The 25,107-nt window shown below is 42.2% G+C and overlaps 1 protein-coding gene across 9 annotated transcripts in view; it reads left to right on the plus strand.

Annotated features, from left to right (window-relative positions):
- The window catches only part of FGD3 (FYVE, RhoGEF and PH domain containing 3), a 108,671-nt gene that overhangs the window by 80,064 nt on the left and 3,500 nt on the right, over window positions 1-25,107 (plus strand). For 5 of the 9 annotated variants that reach the window (XM_039385768.1, XM_039385769.1, XM_039385770.1 and 2 more), the window contains exons 8-19: window positions 17-155; window positions 936-994; window positions 3,674-3,820; window positions 4,473-4,565; window positions 5,531-5,610; window positions 6,023-6,053; window positions 6,540-6,641; window positions 10,468-10,530; window positions 16,538-16,660; window positions 18,393-18,545; window positions 20,512-20,652; window positions 21,080-21,140. In XM_039385768.1, the coding sequence (XP_039241702.1) occupies window positions 17-155; window positions 936-994; window positions 3,674-3,820; window positions 4,473-4,565; window positions 5,531-5,610; window positions 6,023-6,053; window positions 6,540-6,641; window positions 10,468-10,530; window positions 16,538-16,660; window positions 18,393-18,545; window positions 20,512-20,652; window positions 21,080-21,140 (1,192 nt within the window). The remainder of the gene's footprint in view (window positions 1-16; window positions 156-935; window positions 995-3,673; window positions 3,821-4,472; window positions 4,566-5,530; window positions 5,611-6,022; window positions 6,054-6,539; window positions 6,642-10,467; window positions 10,531-16,537; window positions 16,661-18,392; window positions 18,546-20,511; window positions 20,653-21,079; window positions 21,141-25,107) is intronic. The other 4 variants (XR_003542834.2, XM_027732581.2, XM_027732580.2 and 1 more) reach the window with 1 other exon arrangement.

The raw sequence follows: 25,107 nt of genomic DNA on the forward strand, positions 1-25,107 counted from the left end.
TTTCTCTCTGTTACAGAAACAGGAGGTGTGTGGAAACCTGACTTTACAGCATCACATGCTTGAACCAGTGCAAAGGATTCCTCGTTACGAGCTTCTCCTGAAGGACTATTTAAAGAAACTTCCAGAAGAATCTCCAGACAGGAAAGATGCTGAAAGTACCTATAAACTCCTCTCTGTCTAATGAGCACAATTAAATCTTGGGCACTTTTTTCTTCATATGTTCAGATACTTACCCCCAGGACTGTAGGAGAAATGGAGATTTTAATTAATCAAATTATTGCCAAACAAAGGGGTTTTGAATGCTTTTGGAGTAGAGAAGAAAAGGGTTGGGGTGCCAGCTCTAGGAAAAATAGGCAGAGACCATATATTGAAGTTTGTCCTGGTAGAACATCTGGCATTTTTGTTTAATCTGTTGTATGGCCAGGGACAAAGATGGACGGACATCCTTGCAATAGCCAGAGGAAGAAAGTAAGAATGGTTTTAAATGTGTATTGTATTTCAATGTATATTTCTTGCCAGGAAAATCAGTTAGACTCTGTTCACACGGAGAAACAGGAGAAATGGACTTCTCTTTGTTTTGAGGAATTTTTGATCTCAGCCAAAACAGGGTCCACATTACTGTAAGCAGGCAAGGCCTGTTCTAGAAAAGCAGTCTTAAAAACATGCTTGTAAAGACCTAAGTGAGACTTAACTTTTAGCAGGTGATTCCTAGAAGATGGACTTTTTTGTCACTGTGAGCTTTGGCTCATCTGGACTTTTAGGAAAGAAAGGTGAGACATTAAACACACACGGATCAGCTGAACGTGCAGAAGTGATTGTGTCTATGACAGCAATTTTGACAAAAAAATAATAATCAGGGAGGTGAAAAAAAACCCCAAGGTGCTATTAACAGATGTAATGTGGAGAATGCATAACTGTTGGTGCCTTTCTTGCAGAGTCCCTGGAGCTGATATCGACGGCAGCGAACCATTCCAATGCAGCCATCCGGAAGATGGTGAGTAGCAATTCCAGAATGAATTGGGATCTTGGCTGAACTGATAGTTTCTCATTGCAACAGGCTCAGTACAGTAGACTGGGGAGGTATTTCAAGTACTGTCAGTCAGGCTTTAAACATCCGTTGGCTCTCTGAGTTCTCTGTATTGTAAATGCAGTTTCTGTGTGTTGTTGGGCTTAAATTTCATTTTCCTTGTTTTTAAGGACCCAATGGGTTGAAAAAGGAGGTCTTCACAAATCTCATTATTTGCTTTTCCTTGAAAAGCATTGAAAGCATTCCAATTAGGTCCATTCATAAGGTGTCCTTGCAGGTTTTCACGCTGGTTTTGTAGTCCTATAGGCCTTCAGCAGACTGAAGGTTGCTTTGATTTGATTTTGGCTCGTCTTAAATGCACCGAGTGTGCATTTAGCATGTGTCAGTAGCTTTGGAAAGCTGCACTTCAGAAGCTGGGCAGTCAGACCACAGGTATTTTGAACATTGGCAACTGTTTTACCTATAGAAGAGCTCTAGTGCATTACCATAAAAGTAAATGGACTTTATAGTTGCACCCAGGTGCACCCAGGTGTCTCAGGACCTTTTGTATTTAATAGATCTGAAATGCTGTGTGTCCAGCTTAATACCCACTGGCCATTTGTGGGTGCAAGGTTTATGTCCCCTTCCCTCTCAGACTCTTACTTCCTCCCCAGCCGGTGGGGACACCACGAGACCACGTTTCCTGTGGCTGCTCTGGGGCAGTAACCAGCTGATGTCTGTGTATTTTCAGTATGTCTGAAAACACAGTGAGGAAACCATCTGTTTCTGTTTGAGTCTGGTGTGTTCTCTTGATAAGGATATATTTTGGTGGAAATTTTTCTGGTTTGAGGCCTCTAAAAACTCTTTTCCTGGGGGCTGTGTGCAGTATCTCTGCAGACAGCAGGAATATGAAGCTACTGGCTCGTGGCTTTCTGTGTTAGATGCTTTTTCTGTTAGTACACAAAAACCTATTGGAAAAGGCTGCTGTAATAATTTTGCTGCATGAGGTCCAAGCCAGACCAAAAGGAAAGAGAGTGCTGTAGCAAAATCTCCAAAAGTTAGTGGAGGTTTGAACTGAGTGTTGGCTTCTTCCTCCTGTTGTGGTGCAGTAGAAGAAATAAATCATGCTTCCAAAGCTGATTTATCCTAGAAGTGCAGATGTTCCTCAGGTTTTGGATCTATTCTTAGCGTTCTAGTTTCCCCTTTAAAAAAAAAAACTGTTTGAGAAGTTAACTATTGGTTGTTTGCTTGTTTGTTTCTTTGTAAATTAGCAGGATCTCTTGCTTGTCTTCCCATTTGGTGGAAAAAAAATCTGCCTTTTGATGCTTGGGTGATTTGTGTATTTGTCATTAGTCCACATCCCCCACCTTCCATTTTGTTTGCAGTATTTATTTTAATGGTTAGAGTTTGTGTTTCTTTTTTTGGTGGCTTTTTTTTTTCACTGTTTGTTTCTTTACTCATTGGTCAGAAGAACTGATTAGGACAGGAATTGGCGTGATACATATTTATGGTGAAAATTCTTGAGTCAAATGGAAATAAATAAAGTGTGTGAAGACCTGAAATTTCAGCTTAATCTCTGGGTAGGTAGAGGTATGATTTAGAGGTGTGTTTGGGCATATATTTGGGTATGGATACTGACCATGACCATCAGTCTTGGTCCTCACTTCCTGACCATTTGCTGACAGTGCCATTTGGACCACATCTGTCCAGCTTGAGGTTGAAAGCTAAACCTTTCCAAAGGCTGTAATTCGGGAGCAGGGGTTACACACCTTTCTTATTTTAACTTGTTACAGCTTCTGTACTGCTTAATAAAGTGGATGAAGGTGTTACCTTTATCCATTTTAATACTGTATAGAGGGACTTTAATATTTGGATGACTTAATGTAAAGTAGAAACACTGTTTTGCTGGACAGGAAGTAGTAATCCCTTCATAAAAATTTTTACCAAGATATAGGGATTCCTGTAGTGCATGAAAATTATATTTTAAGAATTTTGGCCTGGCCTATTTCAGAGGTACTTTTGGCCATGGAGGCTCCTGTGTAGGACTGCAGAATTCCTCAGACAGCTGAGGTTTTAGGCTTAGCTTAGAGCTGCAGAATGTGACCGTGCTTCCTGATGGAGACCTCCCTCCAGTTGTATCAGCAGCAGACACAAGAGGTGACACTTCTCAGAAGCTGAGAAATGAACACACTGTGGAAGGAATCTTAGTCTGAGATGTAGAGTGGAAGCTGGGTTAATAAATTAAAACTTGGAAATTATTTGGTAATGTATTGGTCTCCAACTTGGCCATTGATTTTACTGGACCCAGTGTCATTGCTTCCGAAGATAATGGTTCCAAAGGGTTTGGACTTGAAGATCTTGGAGATCTATTCCAACCTTTATGATTCTGTGATACGTACTTATTGTTGAACAGTAGTGACTAAAAATATCAAATAGATTCACCTCAAAATATCATTAAAATGGTACAATCCTGGGTGACTAATCCAGAGTGGGGAGGAGAACTGAAGAGTATGCAACAGGTATTCATGAAAATCCAAAGCTATAGCAGAAGCAAAACACTTATTTTCTTTCCAACTTATTTACACTTACCACAGAAATGACACAATGGGCAATTGACCAAGTGGAATAAATTTTTAAATTTAAATTGCTGGATTTTTGTACTTGCAGGAAAAGATGCACAAGCTTTTGGAAGTCTATGAGCGCCTGGGTGGTGAAGAGGATATTGTTAACCCAGCCAATGAGCTCATTAAAGAAGGACATATTCAGAAACTTTCAGCAAAGAATGGCACAGCACAGGATAGGTATTTATTCCTGGTGAGTGCTTTATGTTGCTCTTTTCTTTTCAGAGTTGTGCTCAGGTTGGATGGGCCTTGGAGCAACCTGGGAAGGTGTCCCTGCCCATGGGAGGGGGTTGGTGTGAGATGACCTTTAAGGTCACTTGCAACCCAAACCACTCTATGATTCTGTGGTACATTCCCATCTTTCTAAGCTCAAATACAAAAAGCCTTCACTAGCTGAGCCCAGCTACTCCTTCTCAGCAGCAGTTTTCCCTTGAAGCTTTTGCTCGAGGATTTCCTTCCTTCTTCCATGCTGTGATTTTAGTGATGCCTTATCAGATCCAAAGGGGTCTTTCCCATCTCCCTCCCCAGAGGCTGAGTTTTTGTGGAGTGCCAGAGGAGGCTGTTTCCAGCCACACCACGTTGCTGCAGGTGGTGGCCAGCTCTTGCTGGCACTGAGGGAAGAGCTCTTGTGCTCTCAAGACAGTCAAATGCAGAGGGAGGGGCAGAAGTGGGAAGTGACTGGCTGACATGTTTCTGTCTGCCCATTGCTTTCAGTAATGATCCCTGAGCCCAGCTTTCACCTTAAACCTCTTCTTAAGAATAAAACACACCAGAGGCCTAAACTGTCCCAATGCAGGGCGTGTCCAGCATTGTAACCCCTAAGTTAAACTCCTGTGTTGTTGCAGTTTAACAGCATGGTGCTATACTGTGTGCCAAAACTGAGGCTGATCGGCCAGAAGTTCAGTGTCCGAGAGAAGATGGACATTGCAGGACTGCAGGTTTGCATCTCTTTTTTTTCCCTGTTTTAATGCTTCTCCACTTGATAGCCTCAGATCCCTGCTGAATCCAAAAAACATAACACTGTATGCATATAAAAACATAATAAAATTCTAAAATCCAGCTTCGGATCACTTCCGATCAATCCAGCTTTTCCGCTACAAGAAAGACCTTAAGGTGGCAGAGTGTGTCCAGAGAAGGAAAATGGAACTGGGGAGGGCTCTGGAGCACAAGTCTGATGAGGGAGCTGGGGGGATTCAGACTGGAGTAAAGGAGGCTCAGGGGGGACCTTCTCGCTCTCTACAACTCCATGGAAGGTGGGTGTAGCCAGGTGAGGGTTGGTCTCTTCTCCCAGGTGACAGGATGAGAGGAAACGGCCTCAAGTTGCACAAGGGAAGGTTTAGATTGTATTTTAGGGAAAATTTCTTCACTGAAAGGGCTGTCCAGCCCTGGCACAGGCTGCCTTGGTCAGTGGTGGAACCACCATCCCTGCAAGTGTTCAAAAAACCGTGTGGATGTGGCACTTGAGAACGTGGTTCAGTGGTGAACATGGTGATGCTGGGTTGACCCTTGGACTTGGTGATCTTAGAGGTCTTTTCCAACCTTAATGATTCTGTGATTGTATCTCTTTTCGGGGTTGTTTTTTGAGTTGTTATAAGGTAACCATTCGGAGGGAAGTAGAATAATGGTCACTGTGTACATGCTTTGACTGAAAGCCTTCCCTGGTCCCCTGGCTGACACAGGAGCCACCTTCTCCCCTGCTGCTCTAGGGGACTGGTTGATGATACAGATCCACAAGTTTTGTAGCAAGACAAGTAACTGTGAAAACAATCCCTTGCTTTTTCTACCTCTGTACCATATTCAGAATGATCCTTTCGACTGAGCATTTCAAAGAATATTTGTAAGTCATTAAAAATGATGGAAAGACAAGATGGATGAGTAGGAAGCTGACTTGTTCTTTTTGCAGGTCCAAGAAATTGCCAAGCAAAACGTGACTCATACGTTTTCCATAACAGGAAAAAAGAGATCGCTGGAACTACAAGCCAGGTGTAGTACTTGTTCAGTCTTGGGAGTTTTGTTAATAAATGTGGAGAAATTGATGATCTAGGGGCTGTGCAAGTGTGACAAAGCTTTAAACCATGAGGGAAGCAGCAGAGATGTGTAACTTAGATATGCAAGAGAATGTTGGTCCTAAGCCAAAGTGTGTTACAGTGCTGTGTTGATTGCCTTTATTGAATGTTTTCAGCGTTTATAGTAGTGCTTGTAAGTTCTACTGTATCAGTAATTAAAATATTTTTGACATTTTCTAATAACTAGGGTCAAATATTTTTAATAATGTTTATAAAATAGTGGATAGTAAAGCTAAAATCTTGATGGATATAAAGCTGTGAATTGAATTTACTGAAAATATTGGAAGTAAAATGAGGATGTTTCCTCTGTTTTTCTTTTGTTTTAACAGGACAGAAGAGGAGAAGAGGGAATGGATTCAGGTTAGTACAAAACACTAATGATAAGGGGAAGCAATCACCATGCTGGCAGCATTTAAAATTCACTGTCTGGGGTTCTGGATGAATGTGGCTGTGCAAGGAAGCTGGGTGGGCCAGTCTGGTGGAGATACTCCTGGAGAGATGTGGAGGCCAGTCAGGGTCCAGTGCTGACCCACTGGCTCCACAAAGTGTCTGGCGGCTCCAATGGGCTCCCCTTTCCTGCAGTCCTCAAGCTCAGTGAGAGAGGAGACTGAGGCATCAGGCCTTGTATGTTCTTGCAGTTTGACCTGTAGAGACCCTGTCTGATGGCAGTTCTAGTTTTTAACCTAAACACTAGTGAGTTAACACCACCGCTCAAGATTTTTTAAGTTTCCCTTTCATTTATACAAGTCTAAGGGTTTTTTATCAAATCATAATCCTACCCATCTTCCTATGAAAGTGTTTTTTTTTTTTATGATGCTTCTCATCTCTGCTGGAATTTTGTCTCAGGTCATTCAAGCCACAATTGAAAAGCACAAACAGAACAGTGAGACGTTCAGAGCTTTCAATAGCTCTTTTTCACAAGAGGAGGAGCATCTTCCTGATTCCTCAGTAAGTACCAGTGCTTCATTCTCCTTTGCCAGAGCAGTTTTATTAACAGTTAAAACCTACACATCTACAGTTACTCAGCCCTGCAGGGCTTAAAAAGACTTAAAATTGATGCATTTTAAACGGATCTTAAAATTCTTTCTTATAGATAATAAATATATTTCAGAAAAAGTAGTCTTCAACTAAATATGCCAGATAATCTTGAAAGTTGATTCTGTTTCTCTACAGCCATAATGTGTCACTCTGTGCTGTATTTGCTAGGAGTTTTGTTTTGGAAGTATTCACATGAGGACAACAACAGTATCTCTCCATTCAACTAGAAAATGATGGTGATAACCTTAGCCACAGGCATTTGCTACGAGCTCGAGAGGAGAGGGCCTGGGAGAGCAAAATAATTAGGAATTTCATGCAGTGCTGCCTGGGACTTGATGATTTCAGACAGAGTAGATCTTGGAGCAGAGGAAGAGAAGGTCCATCTGCAGAGATTGAACTTTGGGAGCTTTTTATCTTCCCCCTCCCCTGCCCTCCTAAACTGTTCGGGTTTTTTCTGTTTGGGTACCTAACAATTTTTGACGTCTCTCCTTTCCCAGGACTGCTTCAGTGACTCAATAATCTGGATTTTTATCTGACTGATTTCCCAGGAGCCTCAGGAGAGATGTTGGATATGCCTTTTCATCCCAGTATTATCAGACTGACAGTGGAGATCTTCCCAAACCTCCACAGGGTCTAGAATCCCATTGCTGGTAGCAGTCAGCAATGAGCTGTTTTCAGAATCTGGCATGGCTTACTGCTCCTGAACTATTCAGCAGCTAAAAATACTCAGAAAAAAAAAAAGAAAATAATCAGTCCTTGCCTGTCTTTTTCATTTAACTCATGGCTGCCTTCAGAGCCAGGATGCTCTGATGGAGAAAAATCTTTTGCTAATAAGCAAACTAATAAACACACTTTTTTGTGTAATTAAGACACAGCATCTGTTCAACTTCATAATAATTATCTTGCTTTGTAAATTCTGTTTGATTTTGCTTCTGTGTTCGTGGCGTAGCCACATGTTTGTGCTCTGGTCTTCATAGAAGTCAAGCAGAGCAGGAGTCTGGTTTATCCCTGAGTATGATATTAATACAGTCTGCACCATAATTTCCTTAATGCCAGAATGCTAACCTGCATTTTTAGGAGATTAGCTTCTCTAGATAATCAGCTTTGAAAACTGATGTCACAGCTAAATGTGGCAGAAATTGCTGTCAGTTAAAAGGAGCTGAAAGTATTTCTGTAAGGAAAACTGGACAAATACTGAGAGCATTCTTAGTTGCAATACCCTGTGGTAGGCAGCATCCACCGTGCATATCTCATCATCTATGGAATATTGGGCAGCTACTTTAGAGGGGAAAATGACAATAATCATCTTTTTTGCTCTCATGAGTCAAGAAATAGATATGCACTCATGGATCCCAGGCTGGATCTGTAACAACTACTACAAGTTGGTCTCTGGTTCTAATAAGCCCGTAGAAAAAGGGTCAAATTGCTTTTCTTCCATCCTTGGCCATGCATTTACTGTGTTACAGTGCTTAGGGCTGGTTGCAGTTCATGATCAGTGCATGCCTTTACATGCACCTCTGGCCGTGCCCCTGTCTCCCTGCTGACTTACATAAGCTCATCCCAGCATTAGGGGTTGATTTCAGCCTGAAATCTGCCTACAGAAGACTTGTGGGTTTTGGGAGGTGCAGAGATCCAAAATTTGACCTGACTCTTCACATTATGCCTGTGCAATAACCTTCAGCAATCAATGAACTCTCAGGAGGGGAATATTCAGTGTCGTGTCCAGTCAGTCCCAGGCAGGATAAGGGGAGCAGCAGTCTTTTAAAGAAAAGTCTTCTGAGGAAGCTTAGTGATTCCTTTGTGGCTTAGTTCTCCATTTTCACCTGCAGCATTTCCAGGCTATGTGAAGGGTGTTTTTAAAGCCATCTAAAAATGTTCCCAAGAAGAAGGACCTCTTCTACCACTGCTTGATCTAAGAAGAGTTAGAGGCTCATGGTGTGTGGGGAAGGAGCCAGTTTGTGCAGTATTGGAGGCTGGCAAGGAAAAGTGCTGCAGAGAGCTGAGCTCTGTGGAAGTGGCATCCCAGAGCTTTAAGACTGAGAATACTTCTGTTAGTTAAACTATGATTTTTGGATGCTGAACCATCACTATTTCCCTTCGTAGTTTCTGTCTCTCCCCATAGTTCTGGGTAGTTTTGACAAAAATCTCAATAACTGTGTTCATACCAGATCTTACACACTGTGAGTGGCAATGATAGCATAACAAGGAGAAGCCCTTTTGAAATATTTTCCAGTTAAGAGTACAGGGTATTTGATTTTTAACCCATTATTCCAAGTAAACATTAAATGGACATGAGGACCTGAACAGGCAACTGGAGAAGTTTACTCTTCCCTAAACTCACTGGGAGTTTTTTCAATCTCTTCTTCAGATCCCTTTTTTTTTTTTACTTTTCTCCACATTTTCCCTTTCCCAAGTGCCCTGTCACAGCACAAAGATGTCCTTTTACTAGGCAGAATAAATCCCTGAATTGGTTTAGGATCCCAGTGAAAAGAACCCCTTTCCACAGGACTGAGGAGCAGGTGATGTGAAGACCTTAGGGTTGCTGGGTTTTGTGGAGGCAGAAATAGCTGGCTAGAGCTGAGGAGTGATGCTTCCCTTTAATGCAGTCTCATTCCCTGAGGAAGTGCTCTGAGGTGGCATAAGCCTGGCCCCAGGGGATGCATTTGCTCCTTTCTTTGTTCTAAAGAGCCGATTGATTGTATTAGAATAGAAATAGATACAGTGAGGTATCAAGATTAATAGCTCTTCAGTTTGGCTGCTTACTCAGGGTACAGGTCATGTTGTTTCTAATAACAGAGGTTAAACCTTTTTGCTTTCAAATGGAATGAAGCCAGAGTGCCAGAATGCACTGGCTTTTTGGATAACCTCGAAATAAGAGATGTTGTCTGACTGACAAAGGAAGAATGATCTGTGGGAGTAACAGGGGAATTTATCATAAAGGGTCTCATAGTTTAAGAACCCCCTGTAAACTAGCAGACTCCCTGTAAATTAATGGCAGAGGAGATGGTTTTCCTTTCTTTTTAAGATGCAGCCTGTGATTTTGGTGCTAAATGTAAACGAGCTTGTTATTTGCCATCTGCATCTATTGAATACATATAGATGCATGAATATTGTCTATGAATTCTATATGAATATATGTGTAGAGGTGCCATTTTGCATTTATGAAGAAATTGAGATGTATTGAAATGAAGAAAAAGTTAACTGAGTGGTGTTTGAATGGAGTACATTTTGTTCCTGTCTGAATGCAGTGCCTGCACAGAGCCCTTGCTGGTTTGGCTGGCAGGCTCTGGTGGTGTCCTTCAAACCATGGCATTGGCTTTCTGCAGCACGTGGGGGGCAGGCACAGGTTGCACTCTAAGGCAGGTGGCAGTTGGGTGCCATCTGTGAAGTCATCCACGTCAGAGCCAACCCCATATTTGTGGGTGGCTGAGCATATGTGCAACATGTGCACCCAGTCTAGTGGAAGGTGTCCCTGCCTGTGGTAGGGGGTTGGAACAAGATGGTCTTTAGGGTCCCTTCCAGCCCAAACCATCCTGTGTTTCTGTGATATGATTCTATGAATTAAAGTGTATTCAGAAGAGAAGAGATGAGGGGCTGAAAGCAAACTTTTGTTTTTGCTTTCTCTTCTTCTAAATTCTTTTACCCGTTTTTCTTTGTTTTGTTTTCTTTTTGATGTTTAATATATTTTAGGAAGAATGTCCGTGTTGAAACTGTTCTGTGTCGTTGTTTCCCTCAGATAGCCAGCACCAGCTCGGTGGAATCAATGCCAGGAGCAGATGGTGGTGGTGCATTTGGAGGGGTGAGTAATTTGAAACTAATACTTGAGGCAGAGCAGGGATGGGGAGGGTGGATTGTGTTTCTTTTGTAGCAGAGGGGAAAAAAAATCATACTTCAATATCTGGGTTTATATCCTGCTGTCTGTGGCTGCAGCTGTGCTGTCCTTAACTTCTTGGCTAAGTCACACAGCTACTTTTGCAGCATCAGGGAATTTGAATCCTGCTCAGATTCTTGTGTGTCTGAGCCTGGTTCGGAGGAACCTCGATTGAGAGACGGTGGTTCTTAAAATTGGTAGCACTGGCTTTTGGAGGGGGGTGTTGGTTTTGGGTGGGTTTATTACAAGGGGCTTGTGGGGGTTTTGTTTGGATTTTTTTTTTTAGGTTTTGTTTTGTTGGGGTTTTTTTGTTTGGTTTTGTGTGTGTGTGTTCAAATTGTGATAGGGAGCTGCACTGAATGCTTGGAGGGAGGAGGGCAAAAAGAGACCAGGAAACCTGTCTGGTTAGTACTGTTGCATTGTGTGACTCAGGATTTCATCTCCAGGACCAAATTTTGATTAACAGTTCTTCCATAGTGGCTGCCACAAAAGCAAAATAGACTTTCAAAGGTATGTTTCATTTTGCTCAGTACAGTCTGGGACTGCTGCTGAGTCAAACCCGAGGGTTTGAGTCCCTAATAAGGTCTATTTTTTAGCATTTTTACCTCTGCCTTCTAGAATAAAAGATTTTCAGGAAATGCCTCAGGGTCAGCTGAGTTTACTGAAGAAGCCCCAACAAGAACAAACAACAACAATCAAAAAACCCTTATCTGCTGAGACAGGCTACAGGGTGTTGAGTATTTAGCATGACCTTTTTAATAACAAAGAAGCCATTCAGCAGCTACTCCAGACTTCTGGCCAAGCTTGGAACCTTCTGGTAGAGTGTACAGAGTGTCAATGCAAAGCTGTTAAACAAGCCAGTTGTTAAACTCAACCTATATAAAAACCAGGTTATTAAAAATAAGTGTTTGTGATTAGTGTGCTCCTTGCTGGTTATTTTTTGTTCACACTTCATATTTTCCCTAAGCAATTTTTTCTTTATTTGTAGTAATTTTGCAATTTGTGCCCCTGTGCCTTGAGTTGCAGATGCTGTAGTGAGCAAGCTACTTAACAAAAAAGATGTTTGAAACTATTAAAAAAAAAAAAAACACAAAAATTTCTGGTAGTCTTTAAGTTTCTTAGAGAAATGTAAATTTTATCTGTAATTAAATTAAAAAGTTGTATCTTTTACTTGATTATTAATAGTAATATTTGGTTTGCCTAGCATATCTTGACACATTAAGTAATTTACCTTAAGTCATGTATTTAAAGAAAAAATTAATTCCTGAGATAGGAATAAAAATGGAACTGGTAAAAAAGACAAAGCTAAAACCACCAAAATTGCATAGTATTGATTCTGGGCTCTAATTCTGCTGCAAATTGATAATATCAGCGTGAGCAATGAATAAAGATGTTAGTTGCAGCTTCAGAAAATAAGAATTTTTAATGCCAACACCCCTTTACTAACAGCTCAGTGAGAGCACAAGCACCGTGTGCCCAGCAGCTTCACACACAAACCACTTGGTGGTAGTGGTGGTCAGGAAAACTGGGAGCTCCTTCCTGTGCTTCCCAGAGCCTGCTGAGGAGGCTGCTGGCATCTCCTCCAGCGTTCACGTTGGCATAACCAGGCAGCGCAGTCCCAGTGCAGGAAGGATCATCTGCCCATGTACAGCATTAAAAAATTACCAAGTGCAAAATGTACCATATAATTTAAAATAATTTCTTTATTCAGCATTTCCAGAAGCACCTGCTGATGTTCTGCTCCATTATGGGTGGCCCTAAATATGTAACTTGTAAATGGAAAATACGCCTGTAAGAGCATAATGAGAAGGAAAATGATGGAAACCCCTTTGTTGCTCATGTGTCTGCCCATGTAGGAGTCTCACCAGACTGTGCTTCGTGTTGCATGTACAGCATTGAGGCTGAATTTCTACCTGCTGGCCCAGACAGAGTGAAATACCTGGCCCAGAGGAGCTGTGGCTGCCCCATTCCTGGAAGTGTCCAAGGCCAGGTTGGATGGGGCTTGGAGCAACCTGGGATAGTGGAAGGTGTCCCTGCCCATGGCAGATGGTCTTTAAGGAACCCAAACCATTCTGGGATTGCCTGATTCTGATTTATTAGCAAGTAATAAATAATGGAACAGCAGTCTCCCGGGTGCACTGGTTTTCTTGCTGTTCCTACCAGCTTTTTGGTGATTCTTCCCTGCTTTTCAGAAGCAAATGGAGGCTCCTGTGGTTCACTAATGAGAAGATGTCTGCTTTCCTAAGAAGGCCAGCCATGGACCTTCACCTTGCAGTCACATGAGCTGTACCTGTTGCTGGGATATATACTGTTTTTCCACCAAAGTTATAAGGGTGGAGGAAAGTGTCGAGATTTAGAGAGTTAAATGCAGCTGTACAGTAAAAGCAAAGTGGTCAAAAGAGCCTGGTCTGAAAGATCCTGGCTCTGAACAGATTTTATGTCAGTTTTTTTTCCTATCAGACTCGTCAGCTTCAAAACAGAGCTGGGTATAGGGTGAAAGATGAGAAATAGGACAATTATTTAAGTGCATTAGTTTCAAGATACTTCAGCTGCAGCTCGGGCAGCTCTGTCTTAGCGTCTCTTTTAACAAGCATCAGCAGTACATAAAGTAGCTTGTGTAATAAAGGACACAGTTGCAAAGTGACTGTGATGAACAATGTGAATTATGATGCGTGTCCTTGTTTGCTGCAAAAACCTCTGTTCAGATGATGTGTTTAGAGTATGTGGTCAGGTCAGCTGAGCCATCACAGGGTGGGATGAGGGCAGTGCCTGTGCAGCAAGGCATGGAAAGCAAAGTGCTTTTTAATTCTTTCTCCGTGTGAGCAGTTAAATATCACATCATTGAAAAAGTCTTTTTTCTGTATTTGTTCACTGGAGTTTGCCAAGTCATAAAGACTCTTTCATTTTTGTTATATTTTCTACAGCTGCAACAGCAATGTTTCAAACTCTTGTGTTCTCGCTGTGTTCTCACAATATTGGGAAATATTATGAAATATTGCTACTGTTCATCAAACACTTAATACTTCACTAATCCAAAAAGACCCTGTATAAAGAGGTCTTCAAGTGTTTGTTGTATGCTACAATGCAAGTTAAAATATAATGGTGTAAAATAGAAGCTCGTGCAGAACTGTCCTAACAAATCTTGCCCAATATAATACATTTTCTCCTTTCTTTCTTTCTTTGTCAAATATATGGGTCAAGTATTTCTGGAAGCGGACACTGTCCAGGCTGTTCCACACTGAGGAGGGTGTCAAATAGAAGATCCATTAGAGGAAATATTCAGCTTGAGTGTTATCTGTGTAATAGAGCGTGCATGTGGGAGATGATGGATATTCCTGTAGAAGTACAAGCCAAATTAACCAATTTCCACATGAAGCAGCCCATTCAATTCGTGGTAGAGGAACTCCAGCATTTTTCTTATGTAGGCATGTGTAGGTATCAACTGAAAGCCAAAAACTGGTTTTGTTTAGCATTTGTTGCAATTATCTTCCAGTCAGAGCTCACGGGGGTAAATGGTGCCTTCATTTATGCTCTTGCCACTGGTGTAATTGTGGTTAATATAAGAATCAAAAGTCTGGTTATGCTGCATGCAAATTTGAGCTATTAAGACAAGAAAAAATAAGGCTGACCCGTGAGGAAATGCTCTGATCTGACAATTTAAGGACAATCCCTCCCTCCCTAGTGGAAGAATAATCAGGTTTCTAAATAACCTTAACATCAAAATCAGAGTGAGAAATGGCTGACTTTGGCCAGTATGTGTGATACAAATAAAAAAGTTACTCTGGGAAGCGTTTGGAATCGCCTTAATTATCTGCTTCTCTCAGAGGGGTCTGATAGAGCCTGAAAGGAAAGGCTTGCTAATGACTCATCCTAGGCATTGTTCTGTTGGTGTGATTCAGTGTCCTACTGGTTGTAGCTGGTTCTTTACAAGGAAAGTGAAATACTGCTCTCTGCTCTAAGTGTGGGAGCACTTGGGTTTGCCAGAGTTGTGTTTTGCTGAGCAATTAATACGTGTTTATGGGGTTATAGTGATTTTCCTGAATGAACCAATCCGTGACTGCGCTTCACCGAGCTGAATTGCCAGACATCCTATGTGCTTGTGTACGAGTTTGAAACATTGCTATTGCAGCCATGGAAAAGATAATAAGAATGAAAAAGATTCAATCCAATTAGAGGTAATTAGTTGTGGGTTTGTTGTGTAATGGCATTATAAGGCGGGGTGGTTCCAGTGGCTCTGCTGAAATACAACATGCTCTCCTCTGCAAACAGGGAATGCAGGGCAGACTTGAGGAGGCTGACACCACTGGGAGAGTGCTGTCAGCTTAAAAAATCGATTTTTTTTTTTTCCTCTACTTGGCCTGAAAATCTCTATTAGTGACTTCTGTATGTTAGTTCTAACGACTGAGGTGAGACCTGAGGGTGATTAGCAGGATTTTCCTGACACTGGTGACACCTGCCTGGTGATCCCTGGGCAGGCACTGCTAATTGAGATGCATTTGCTGTTGTCTCTGCTAATTGAGATGCTTTCCTCCCACCCCCACGGGGCTGCATCTTTGTGCTAAAGAAAAGCATTGAAGAAGGGGAAGTTTGTTGAGCCAATTGTTCTCTCTCAAGTGGACCTGAGTCGTGACTTGGTGTGCAGGCATGGCTTAAAGGGAAGGAGGATTGTCAAGGAGCCCAGAATCTGTCTGTCCTACAACGGACCTGGTCTTCACCTGATTCATTTTCAGAAAACATGTAAAATACCTCTACCCTTTTGTTTTAGAGGAAATGTTTCTTCTCCCAGTAGTTTGTTAAATGACTGAGTCAAGCAAGCAAAGATGAAGAGAGCTATCAAACCTCTCTCATGAAAGAGCTGTGCTGGAGGAATGTGGTGCAGCCAATCCTTTGGGTCTCTGTGTGGATGCTGCCTGGCTGAGGGTGCCCCAGTCTTGCCCACAGGGAGCTACTACTGCTTGCACATAGCCAGCTTGACTAGGGAGGATAAATGTATTTATTTTAAAACAGAAAACAGGGATCTGTTCTGTATCTAGTCAAAGCTCCATGTGAAGTTGTATTTTTGTGATCTGCAGGTTGGCATGGTAGTCATAGAATCATGGAATGGTTTGGGCTGGAAGTGACCCTAAATATCGTCTTGTTCCAACCTCCTGCCATGAGCAGGGACACCTTCCACCAGGTTGCTCAGAGCCCTGTTCCAGCCTGGCCTCAGACAAACACCTTCAGGTATCCAGTTTATGCTGGATCCACTAGTGCTCTTCAGTTTATCAGAAAATTGTGTAATTGAGTTTAATTATACCCAGTGACTTTAGGTACCAATTTAGATGCTCGGATTTAGAGGCTTAACTCACCTGACCACCTAAACATCTGCCTAGAGGAGTTGATAGCAGGTCCCTAGTGTGGGTGTCTGTCCCTGCCTTGCTGAGGAGCTTTATGCTTTGTTGTGGGCTGAGAGGGAGCCTAAGGAAACTCCTAAATTAAGCATTTGGAGTTTGGGTGGTGCAAAATCCACTGCCAACACCGTTCATTCACTTCTTCACTGAAGCCATTTTTCCCCAAACCTGCACATCTGCTCCCCTCCAAGGGAGGGGAGTTTACAACTCACTCATAAAGTCAACATGTGCCTTAGGCAAGGAAGAGGTGAGCACTGGAAGGGAAGCTCTTCTTGAGATGCCCATGTTGGCCATTCCTCTTCCTCACTGACAGACAGGGAGAGGAAGTCCCTCTGGCAGTAAAAGCACAAGTGGGCAGAAAGGGGCTGAAAGCCCCGGGGCTGAACCAGCCATCCAGTTGAGACAAGCAGCAGAACCATGCAAATTCTTTCCTAGAACGGTGTGAATCCCAAAGAGGATCTCTGTCAGTAAGAACCCTGCAAACAATTTTTGCAATTTTTTTAATTATTGTATTTTTAATCACGTACTTGCACTTTTAATTTCAGAGTGATTCCTGTAGAAAATCTTCCAAATCCAAGCGGGACAAGGAGAAACAGGCTTGCAAGAGCTGCAGTGAGAGCTTCAACTCCATCACAAAGAGGCGGCACCACTGTAAGCAGTGTGGGGCAGTAAGTATCCCAGTGAGCTCAGCTCCTGAATTCCTTCTGCAGAAATCATTGCAGACAATTTTTTAATTTTTTTCAGTGCAGGAACTAAAAGACATTCCGGTTCATGGCAAGTGGTTGACAGGTTTCCTTGCTTGCTTTACTCCCTGGGAATCGGGAGGAAGAAGAGCTAAACTGGTGCAAAGTCCCAGGCTGTGCTGCTTAAAAGGCAAATCCAGTGCATCTGTGGGTAAAAGGAAAGGTGGTGGGGATGTGCCTGTATCTGGAGAGGGGGTCGTCCCCTATATTTTGTTTGCAGGAGCAGTGGCCTTGGGGCAGCCTCACTTCACACAATGACAACTCTTCTAAGATGAACAGCTGAACATATGATATTAAAGATGGATGGGTTGTTCTTTCCCTAAAGAAAGGTTGTGTGAAAGTGGTTTCCTCCTGCTTGAAAAACCAAAATAATCCATCCTAGGGAGGCAAAACCAGGTTATTGAAGGCCCTCAGCCACCTTCCCTAGTGCCATTTACTGAGAGCTGAGCTCTCAGGTATTTTTCTGTAAATCATAACCATGGCCAAGATGAGATGGATTTCTGCAATATGACTTGAAACCTGCATTCTGTGCCTTGAGTTTCACGCTTCATGTTCCTAATGTAACTAATACTGAGTAATGTTATTTAAATAACATTAGTCATTTGAAGTGGAGATTAATTTCAGCTGGATAGAGCCCTAAATGTATAGTTAAGATGTTTAAAGAAACCTCAGTCTCAGCAGTTGAACTAAAATTGCTGTGAAGGAGGCATTTTTGCCCTAGAGTTGGGATTTTCAAACCTTCTGGGTTTGTTTTTATTACTAATTGCTTAAATAATGAAACACATTTCTGGATTCTAGTTTAAAATGTCCCATTGCAAAGCTGAGTGTTACTAAAGAAATGAAGTAATGGCTTTCCCCCAGGGACAGAGAGATAACAAGAATTATATCATTAATAATTTATTGTTAAACAGTTGTTTGTTGTGCAATGCCTTGTGGTGTGGAAATAGCATTCAAATTAAAGAAGTTAATTTGTCTTAAGGAAAGACTATCACGTTGTGAAAAATGCTGCCTTGCTTTTGTTTGGATAACTTGGTGCTTCCTAGATTAAGGCAGTTCTCTTCATAGAGCAGTTACTGTCCTGCAGTGAAGCATATATACATATGCCTGAGGGTTTGTGGTGTATTATTGTACAGAAATTCAGAATGGATGTCCAGTTGGGCTGACACCCTGGGAACAGTTTCTCTCCCTGGAGTGGGTGTGCTGGAGACAGATTTTTAGCCTGAAAACGAGTTCTGGAGCTGCAGATCCAGCGCTTTTCCCAAGCACTGCTTCCACAGGCCCAATGTTCCTGGCAGCTGAGACGGACAAATAGTTTTCAATGGATCATATATTGGACTAGGTTCTTAAAACAGTCAGTGCTTTCTGGGTTCCTCAGTTCTCCCAGGCTGACCTCCCTGACAGATGAGGAACCTTCACTCTGAAAATCAGTCCTTCCCAGATCATTAAAAAGCACTAATTGCTTTGTCAACTTAACCCTCTTTTTGCCTCCTAAAGACTTCTAAGAAAAGAGAAGCAAACTCGCATGATTTTAATCTTACAGTATTTCCCAAAAGGCATGTTTTCTTTGTTTTGGTCTATTGATACACACCATGGGATCACAAACACATTGATCATTAATGCAGGTGACTAAAGTGAAACCATCATCTTTCTGATACAGGTGATCTGTGCAAAATGCTCTGAGTTCAAGCCACTTGCAGATACCAGCCGTCACAACCGAGTGTGTAAGGAGTGTTTTCTGCAGCTGCCAGCGAGCCCCTGCAGCCCTGGGGTGGAAGCAGTTGGAGAACAGAAGAAAAGACTGGCTGCAGAGGTACGATCTTTGGCTAAGAAACTTTGTGAGGCTCTCTTTTTTTTTTTTTTTTGAGTTTATTTATTAAAAACAAATCAAACTGGTTATCTTTTCTCCCCCACTGTGCTGTTTGTAGATGGTGAGCGTCTGTCGTAGGGTACTGATCACACAGGGATGCACACAGGTTTGGCAGTTAAGCTCCAGCTCCTAAAGTTACAAAAGAAGAGGGAAGAACCTCTGGCTCCTTCTTATTATGGTGCATTTCCAATCTTGAGCTGTGCACAATAACTATTCACAAAATAAGATTTTGGTTTTTCACTTTTAATTCCACATAGTGGATACTTCTGCACTCCTTATTTCACATCCTGTCAAAATACTGTTGAAACCATTTTTTTCTTAGTTGATTGTGCAAAAGAATGGCATCTTTCTGGAAGACCACAGGGATTCACCAGAATTTTCTCAACCCTGCTGTAATGCAGGCTCTTCCCTCCAAAATGTGACTTCCACAAGCTGTCCTGTGTAAACTACCTGCTTTGCCATTGCCACGGGAGTCACCAGGTTTTACAGCTTGAGAGCAGCACATCCTACCCTTATTTTTTACAAGAACAAGGAACATGTTGGCAAACTGAACCTTCTTTTAACTAATGCTTTTTTTAGACCATAGGCAGAGCTGGGAGTACCATTACATGTCACACTTTTCATGAGCCACCTTGGAGAAAAGGGGTTTATTTACTTCACCTGTGAAACACAGCCAGAAGTCACTGTGTGAAAGAGGATCTTCATCTCAATTAGAAGTGGACCCACAGGGACATCAGGTTCTTGAAAGAGCCACTGACACACTGAGAACTTCATTGCAAGTTGTCCTTCCCCCATAGTCTGACCTTCACCATCCTGCTCTGAGTACCTCATGGAAAACCTGCCAGGTCTGCAGACCATGGAGAAAGCCAGAACTTTTTTGATACCATTGAGATATGGTGCCCCTGCCCATGGCAGGGGATTGGAATGAGATGGTCTTTATGGTCCCTTCTGGTGCAAACCATTCTGGGGTTCTGTGATGTACACTGCAGCTGTGCCTGCAGGTGCTGAGCTCTTCGTGGCCATCAACGCAGCCTCTGGTGTCTCATGACAAACTTTCCAGCACTGTTTCAGCAGAGGTGTTTGTGAAAACCTGCACCTACTCAGGAGAGAGAGAGCACAGTTAATCTGAAAAGCCAAAGGCAAAGCAGTGAAATGTGACCTATGGCTTTACTTCAGAAAGCAGATTAGAATAGAAAGCTGTAAAAACCCAAGGAAAAGTGTCATTACTCCCTTCAGTGCTCAGGCTTCTGTTTTTCTGTTAAACCTTCAAAGGATCAGGTAAAATGCAAGAAAGCTAGTGTATAGAAAGGAAAGATCAGAGTCAGACTTTTTCTTTTCCTCCTGTTTGCATGAAACTTTGTTAACAAGCTTAGTAGCAGCTGAGGACATTGCTGCTAAATGTTATTAGCAGCTGTCAGAAATCTCCTGGAGACTTCTGTGCAAACCCTAATGTGACCAGGAATTTTGGGGGTTTTTGACTTGTATCAGAACACAACAATTTCTTCCAATCTTTTTTTGCCCTCTGATTTGGCTCCCATCTTTCTGCATCCATGCACAAGAGGATCTGTTAATACACCCTTTGCATTAATTTGAAATAATCTCCCAGCCTACTTTGCTAAGCAAGAAATGAGCTGCATCATCTTAATTACAATTCTCAATCTACTGTGTGGAGGGGGAATTTAACTTCATGTCTGCTGAGAATGGTGGTTCAGCCTCTGCCTCTGTTACATGGAATTGTCTATTTATCGATGATATATAATAATGATTTTTATTCAGTTATGGGCTCTCCAGCATTTGCCCTCCAGTGTTCTTTGACTATGCACAACTTAAATGCTTTATACTTAATTCTAAATATTTTGTCCAGTTAAACATCAGTGGAAACAGCTCTTTTTTTTTTTTCTTCATCCAGAAGCAAAGCATCCTTGCAGCTGAAAACAGCCTCTTCAGCAGCTACCTCCAGTTCCTTGAAAAAGGGAAGACTTGGTACAAAATGTGGGTGGCCATCCCCAAGACTGAACCTCTTGTTTTATATCTGCAAGGAAGCAGCCAGGTGAGATGGGATTCGTGAGGGTTAACACACAAGAAAAAGAAAAGTGTAAGTTTAAATATATCAAGCTGAGAAATGGGTCAAAGGATTTGGCTTGGTTTCAACAATAAAACTGAACTTGGTGTTCTCAATATAGCACAAAGCCTCAGAGATTTCAGATTACCTTGTTGCCTGTCCTTACTGCTGATACTGTTGTGAGCAAATGTTTAAGCTCATCGCTTTTCTTTTCAGATTTTTAAGAAAAAAAAGGGAAAAACAGGGATAATTAGGTTATGTTTTGGCTTTTCTTAGAGGTTTCAGATAGGTATATTCAAAAGTTTTATTATTCTGTCATTAAGGAAACCACTTTCTTGTTAAAAGTATAGAGCTGTGAAGCAGGCTGAATGTTGCAATTGCTGGTATAAGCCTTTTTTTTTTTTTTTAAACCTAGTTCTGGGTTGAGAGGGTGGAGGAATTTGTGAAAATGCCGTTGTTCTTCAGCCTGAGAAATGGTAAAGCTCCTTGTCATAGCATCATGGGATTTTATCTTTACTTGAAATAGTTGCATGAATAAGAATTTTTTGTTTCTAAATGTGCTGTTGGAGCTAACTAGTATTTGTGTGTGATGAAAGTCAAGTGATAGAAACATTTATATCCAAGATAGAATATCCAGAATAGAAATATCAGTCATGCTTCCTTAGCGGTGAGGATAAAGAATGACAATGCTGAAATGAGATTCCCCATATAGATAAAGAATGACAATGCTGAAATGAGATTCCCCATATCCAGTTTTGTATCTGGCATTTGACACATTTATACACAGCTTTGTTTATCTCCTGGGTGGGATAGAAGAAGGAATGGGTCTGAATTCAGCCTCCTATTGTCCTGCTGTAGCTGTAGTGATAAGAAGGTTTGCTTTTTATTGGCATCAGTTTGTGGCTGGAAACAGTCTGGGAACTCAGTTTTCCCCCTGATTTTATAGAGCCTTTCTGAGTAAAGCTCACCCTGTAGCTGATGTTGTCCTTAGAACTCTGTGCATTTTGCTGCTTGTCAGCAAGAGCACCTCTGGCTTCAAACAAGTGTGTGTAATGGTTTAAACATAGTGCTTAAAGAGGCTGAAAGCTTGAATTTGGAGCTTCAGACACAGCCCCCTTGACTTCATCTTTGATTCCAACCCCACCCCACACTGGGTAAGCCTCCAATTCATCCCGTGGGGCAGCCTGGCTTCTCTCCGAGTCAACAGGAAATGCGTGGCTGAAATTACACATTGGAAAAGCAAACAGCCTCATACAAGGCACTAAAACAAGGCAACAAACTCAGTCTTTGGGTCTCTCTGGAGTCAGGGTCTGGGGAAAAGAATAAAGCTTTAAAAAGCTAAGCAGAGAAAATGGCTTTGCTGTGCAGCTTTTCAGCCGATGTGCCTGATTGTATCACATTTGGGCAAGGGGAGTGGGAATAGAAGGAGAGAGGTCTAAATTCTTTGGCCTTCCTCACCCAAGAGCAATATTTGACATCTAAGAGATGTGTCATCTAAGAGATGATCAGAGTGAGAAGCTGAGAGGAAACGACGCCTCTTACTCAGAAATGTAGAATTTCTCCTTCTACCCAACTGGCTGTTGCAGGACAGCACAAATAATAACCCGTGGACATAAATCACCTGCGTTCAGTGCACACAGAATGATGCTCAATTCTGCAGGCCCCACCTGACAGTTGTGCAAAGCCAAGGATGGAAGCTGGAGGAGCTTCTCTGCTTCAGTTGCTGCCTACTTTGTCCACGTCCTGCCAAATTTGATCTGGAGTCTCTGTTAATATTATTGGCAAGATCTTATTTTTTAAGGGAAAAGGTTGCCTTTGACACCAGTTGTCAATTTTATGACAGTTAAATTTAGTGGTTATTGTCCTCAGCTATTTCAGGTGTGAGATGAATCTCCCAGTAAAGTGGCAAGAAAGCAACAAGACAAGGTTGATCTATCTTAACATTCCAGAACTGGGATTTGCTGTCAGGAATCACCAGTTGCAGGCTGAGACTATAAACAACTGTCTAAGTTTTACTTGACTTCCCGCCAAGTCCCAGACCCAGCACCAAACTCCCTCCAGCTCAGTGCTAAGGAAAAACTATGAAACATCCAAACTAGCCAAACTTATATGAAAATAAATGTATTTATGACATATATAGCTATGTACAGTTGAAATACCATGCACAACTCCAAGGGAAAAGGGAAGGGGGAAGGAAAAAAAGGAACAAAACCAAAATAAAATATACACGATCAATAGCCCAAGATCTAGCAACTAAAAGAATTAGCAAAAGAATATCTTACTACTCTCCCTGGGACAGCAGAAAGTCGCACTGGAGCGACCGCTGGCAACCTCCGTCTCCCAAGGTCAACTAGGCCTTACCAGGCCTCATTAGGTCTCACCGGGCCTCACTAGGCCTCACCAGGCCTCACCAGGCCTCACTAGGCCTCACCAGGCCTCACCAGGCCTCACCAGGCCTCACTAGGCCTCACCAGGCCTCACTAGGCCTCACCAGGCCTCGCTCCCCGACACGACAGACTCAACAGCAGGGAAACCTGCACCTCCAAAGCCGCTGGAAGGAAAGAGAGCAAAGGCCTCTCCTCCTTTCTTCTTATACTCCTGGCTTACGTAAAAATAGTAGGGAATACTGGGTAATACGGGCACTTCCTTGGTTACAAACTGGTCACCAAGGAAGGCCGAGACTAAACTACTACAACGACAAAAATTAATCCCTTCTTCAAGGGCCTGCCATTCCCATTTGTATACCTCAATTTGCATCCAACTGCAGGAAAAAAAAATTAGGCAGCAAATCCTATTCCTTGATATTAACCCAACATTCTTGTCAGTTCTGGTTTTCATAGGCTTCTGAGGAAAATCTCTTCCAGAGCTTCTTTACTGGTGTCTGAGTGTCTGAAATCCGTTGGGAACCACTCATGTGCTTGAATGTTATTTTCCCAGGCATAGTTGTGTTTTGTACAACCACCTTGGTGGATCTCACAGACATCTTTAGACCTGCAAAGAAGTATTTCAGTGCCTAAAAGAGGTGCCTTTTGGGAATAATATTGCCAATGATAGTATTAAAGGTCTTGAAACACAGAGTAAAGCATGGCCATAGGAGTTTGAAAGTTAGGGGATTATTGTTAAGAAGAAAGAGTAGCTGCCTCTTGGGAAGAAGGAGCAAACCAAGCTGCATCTGGAGTTTTGGATACAGTGAAAGCCCTGACAGCTTCTTCCTCTACACCCCTGGCCCTCGCAGCAAAGAAGGGATGCCAGTGCAGATGGAAACACAACTCACAGACTTTAAAATAGGAGGAAAACTGCTCTTTGCTTTAGATCCTTGTTCCAGGAGAATGAATTAATCCCCTGATTGTTCTTAGTTTAAGTCTTGCATAAGGCTTTATGCATGAAGATAAATTCCCAGCTTGTTTAGGTTTGGGAATCATACCAATTTGATCTGTTCTCAGAGACAGAATTTGTGTAGCCATCTGTCATATTTATCTCAGTGGAGTTACAAGCAAAGGCCACTTCAAGAGTAAGGAGCAGTGGATTTAGAGAAATAAGTCTGTCTTTCCAAGGGCTCCACCTGGAGCTTCTGCCCCTGTTGGCCTTGTAAAATGCACAGCTGCCTCCACAGCTCTGACATGAACTTATCTGAGTAATAAGTGCACAGTTAAGGCATGCAGGCTGGGTAGAAAAGTAGTGGATTTTGGAGAAGTATGAAGGGTGAATCTAATATAGTGAGAGCTAGTGTATATATGGATATATATGTATGTATTTTGGATTGGGTTTGATCCAAGAGAAAATTTTGCTTTATAAAGAAGAAAAATCTTCTGTTCGTTGTGTAAATGTGGTTAACTTATAGAAAATAAGGGAGTAGCTGAGTTTGAAGTTGAACTCAGGGTTTTAGAGAAGTATTTTTTTGGCTTGCCTGTTGATCCTGTTTAGGAGAAGCTTTACCTGGCTCCACACAAAACTCTGCCTGCCTTTTTTGTGGTGATTGTGATTGGGCAGTGGGTGGAATTTGGGTGGAAAAAAACGGGGGTTTTCTAAGCCCACTTAAAAGTAGGAGGGGGGAATGACCGTGGTGCCATTGGTGGGTCACTGTTGAGTAAGAGAGTTTATACAGTGCAAAGAGCTGTGCAGTGCAGGAGGGATGTCTGTGTGCAGGGTGCCTGGAATAGAACTGCCTGTGTGGTGGAACTGAGCTGTCCATTCCCAAATCTTAAACCCTGGGTGTTGTAATTGCTGTAATACAGCAACAAATTCATGCTGCTGTAATGACCTAGATAATAACCCATTTGTGTTATGCTGCAGAGAGTCAGGATGGGTGCACGGTGCTTGTGATTGCTGATGGTATTACACAGCCACTAGATTTTTATCTATCACTCACTATTTGAGGAACATGATTGCAATCAACCCTAAAGCAAAGCCCTTCTCAGCACTGGGTATTTTGGTTGATGAAAT

This window comes from Pipra filicauda, unplaced genomic scaffold (assembly GCF_003945595.2).
Source record: "Pipra filicauda isolate LSUMZ 115617 unplaced genomic scaffold, ASM394559v2 scaffold433_size896684_pilon, whole genome shotgun sequence".
Lineage (NCBI taxonomy): Eukaryota > Metazoa > Chordata > Aves > Passeriformes > Pipridae > Pipra > Pipra filicauda.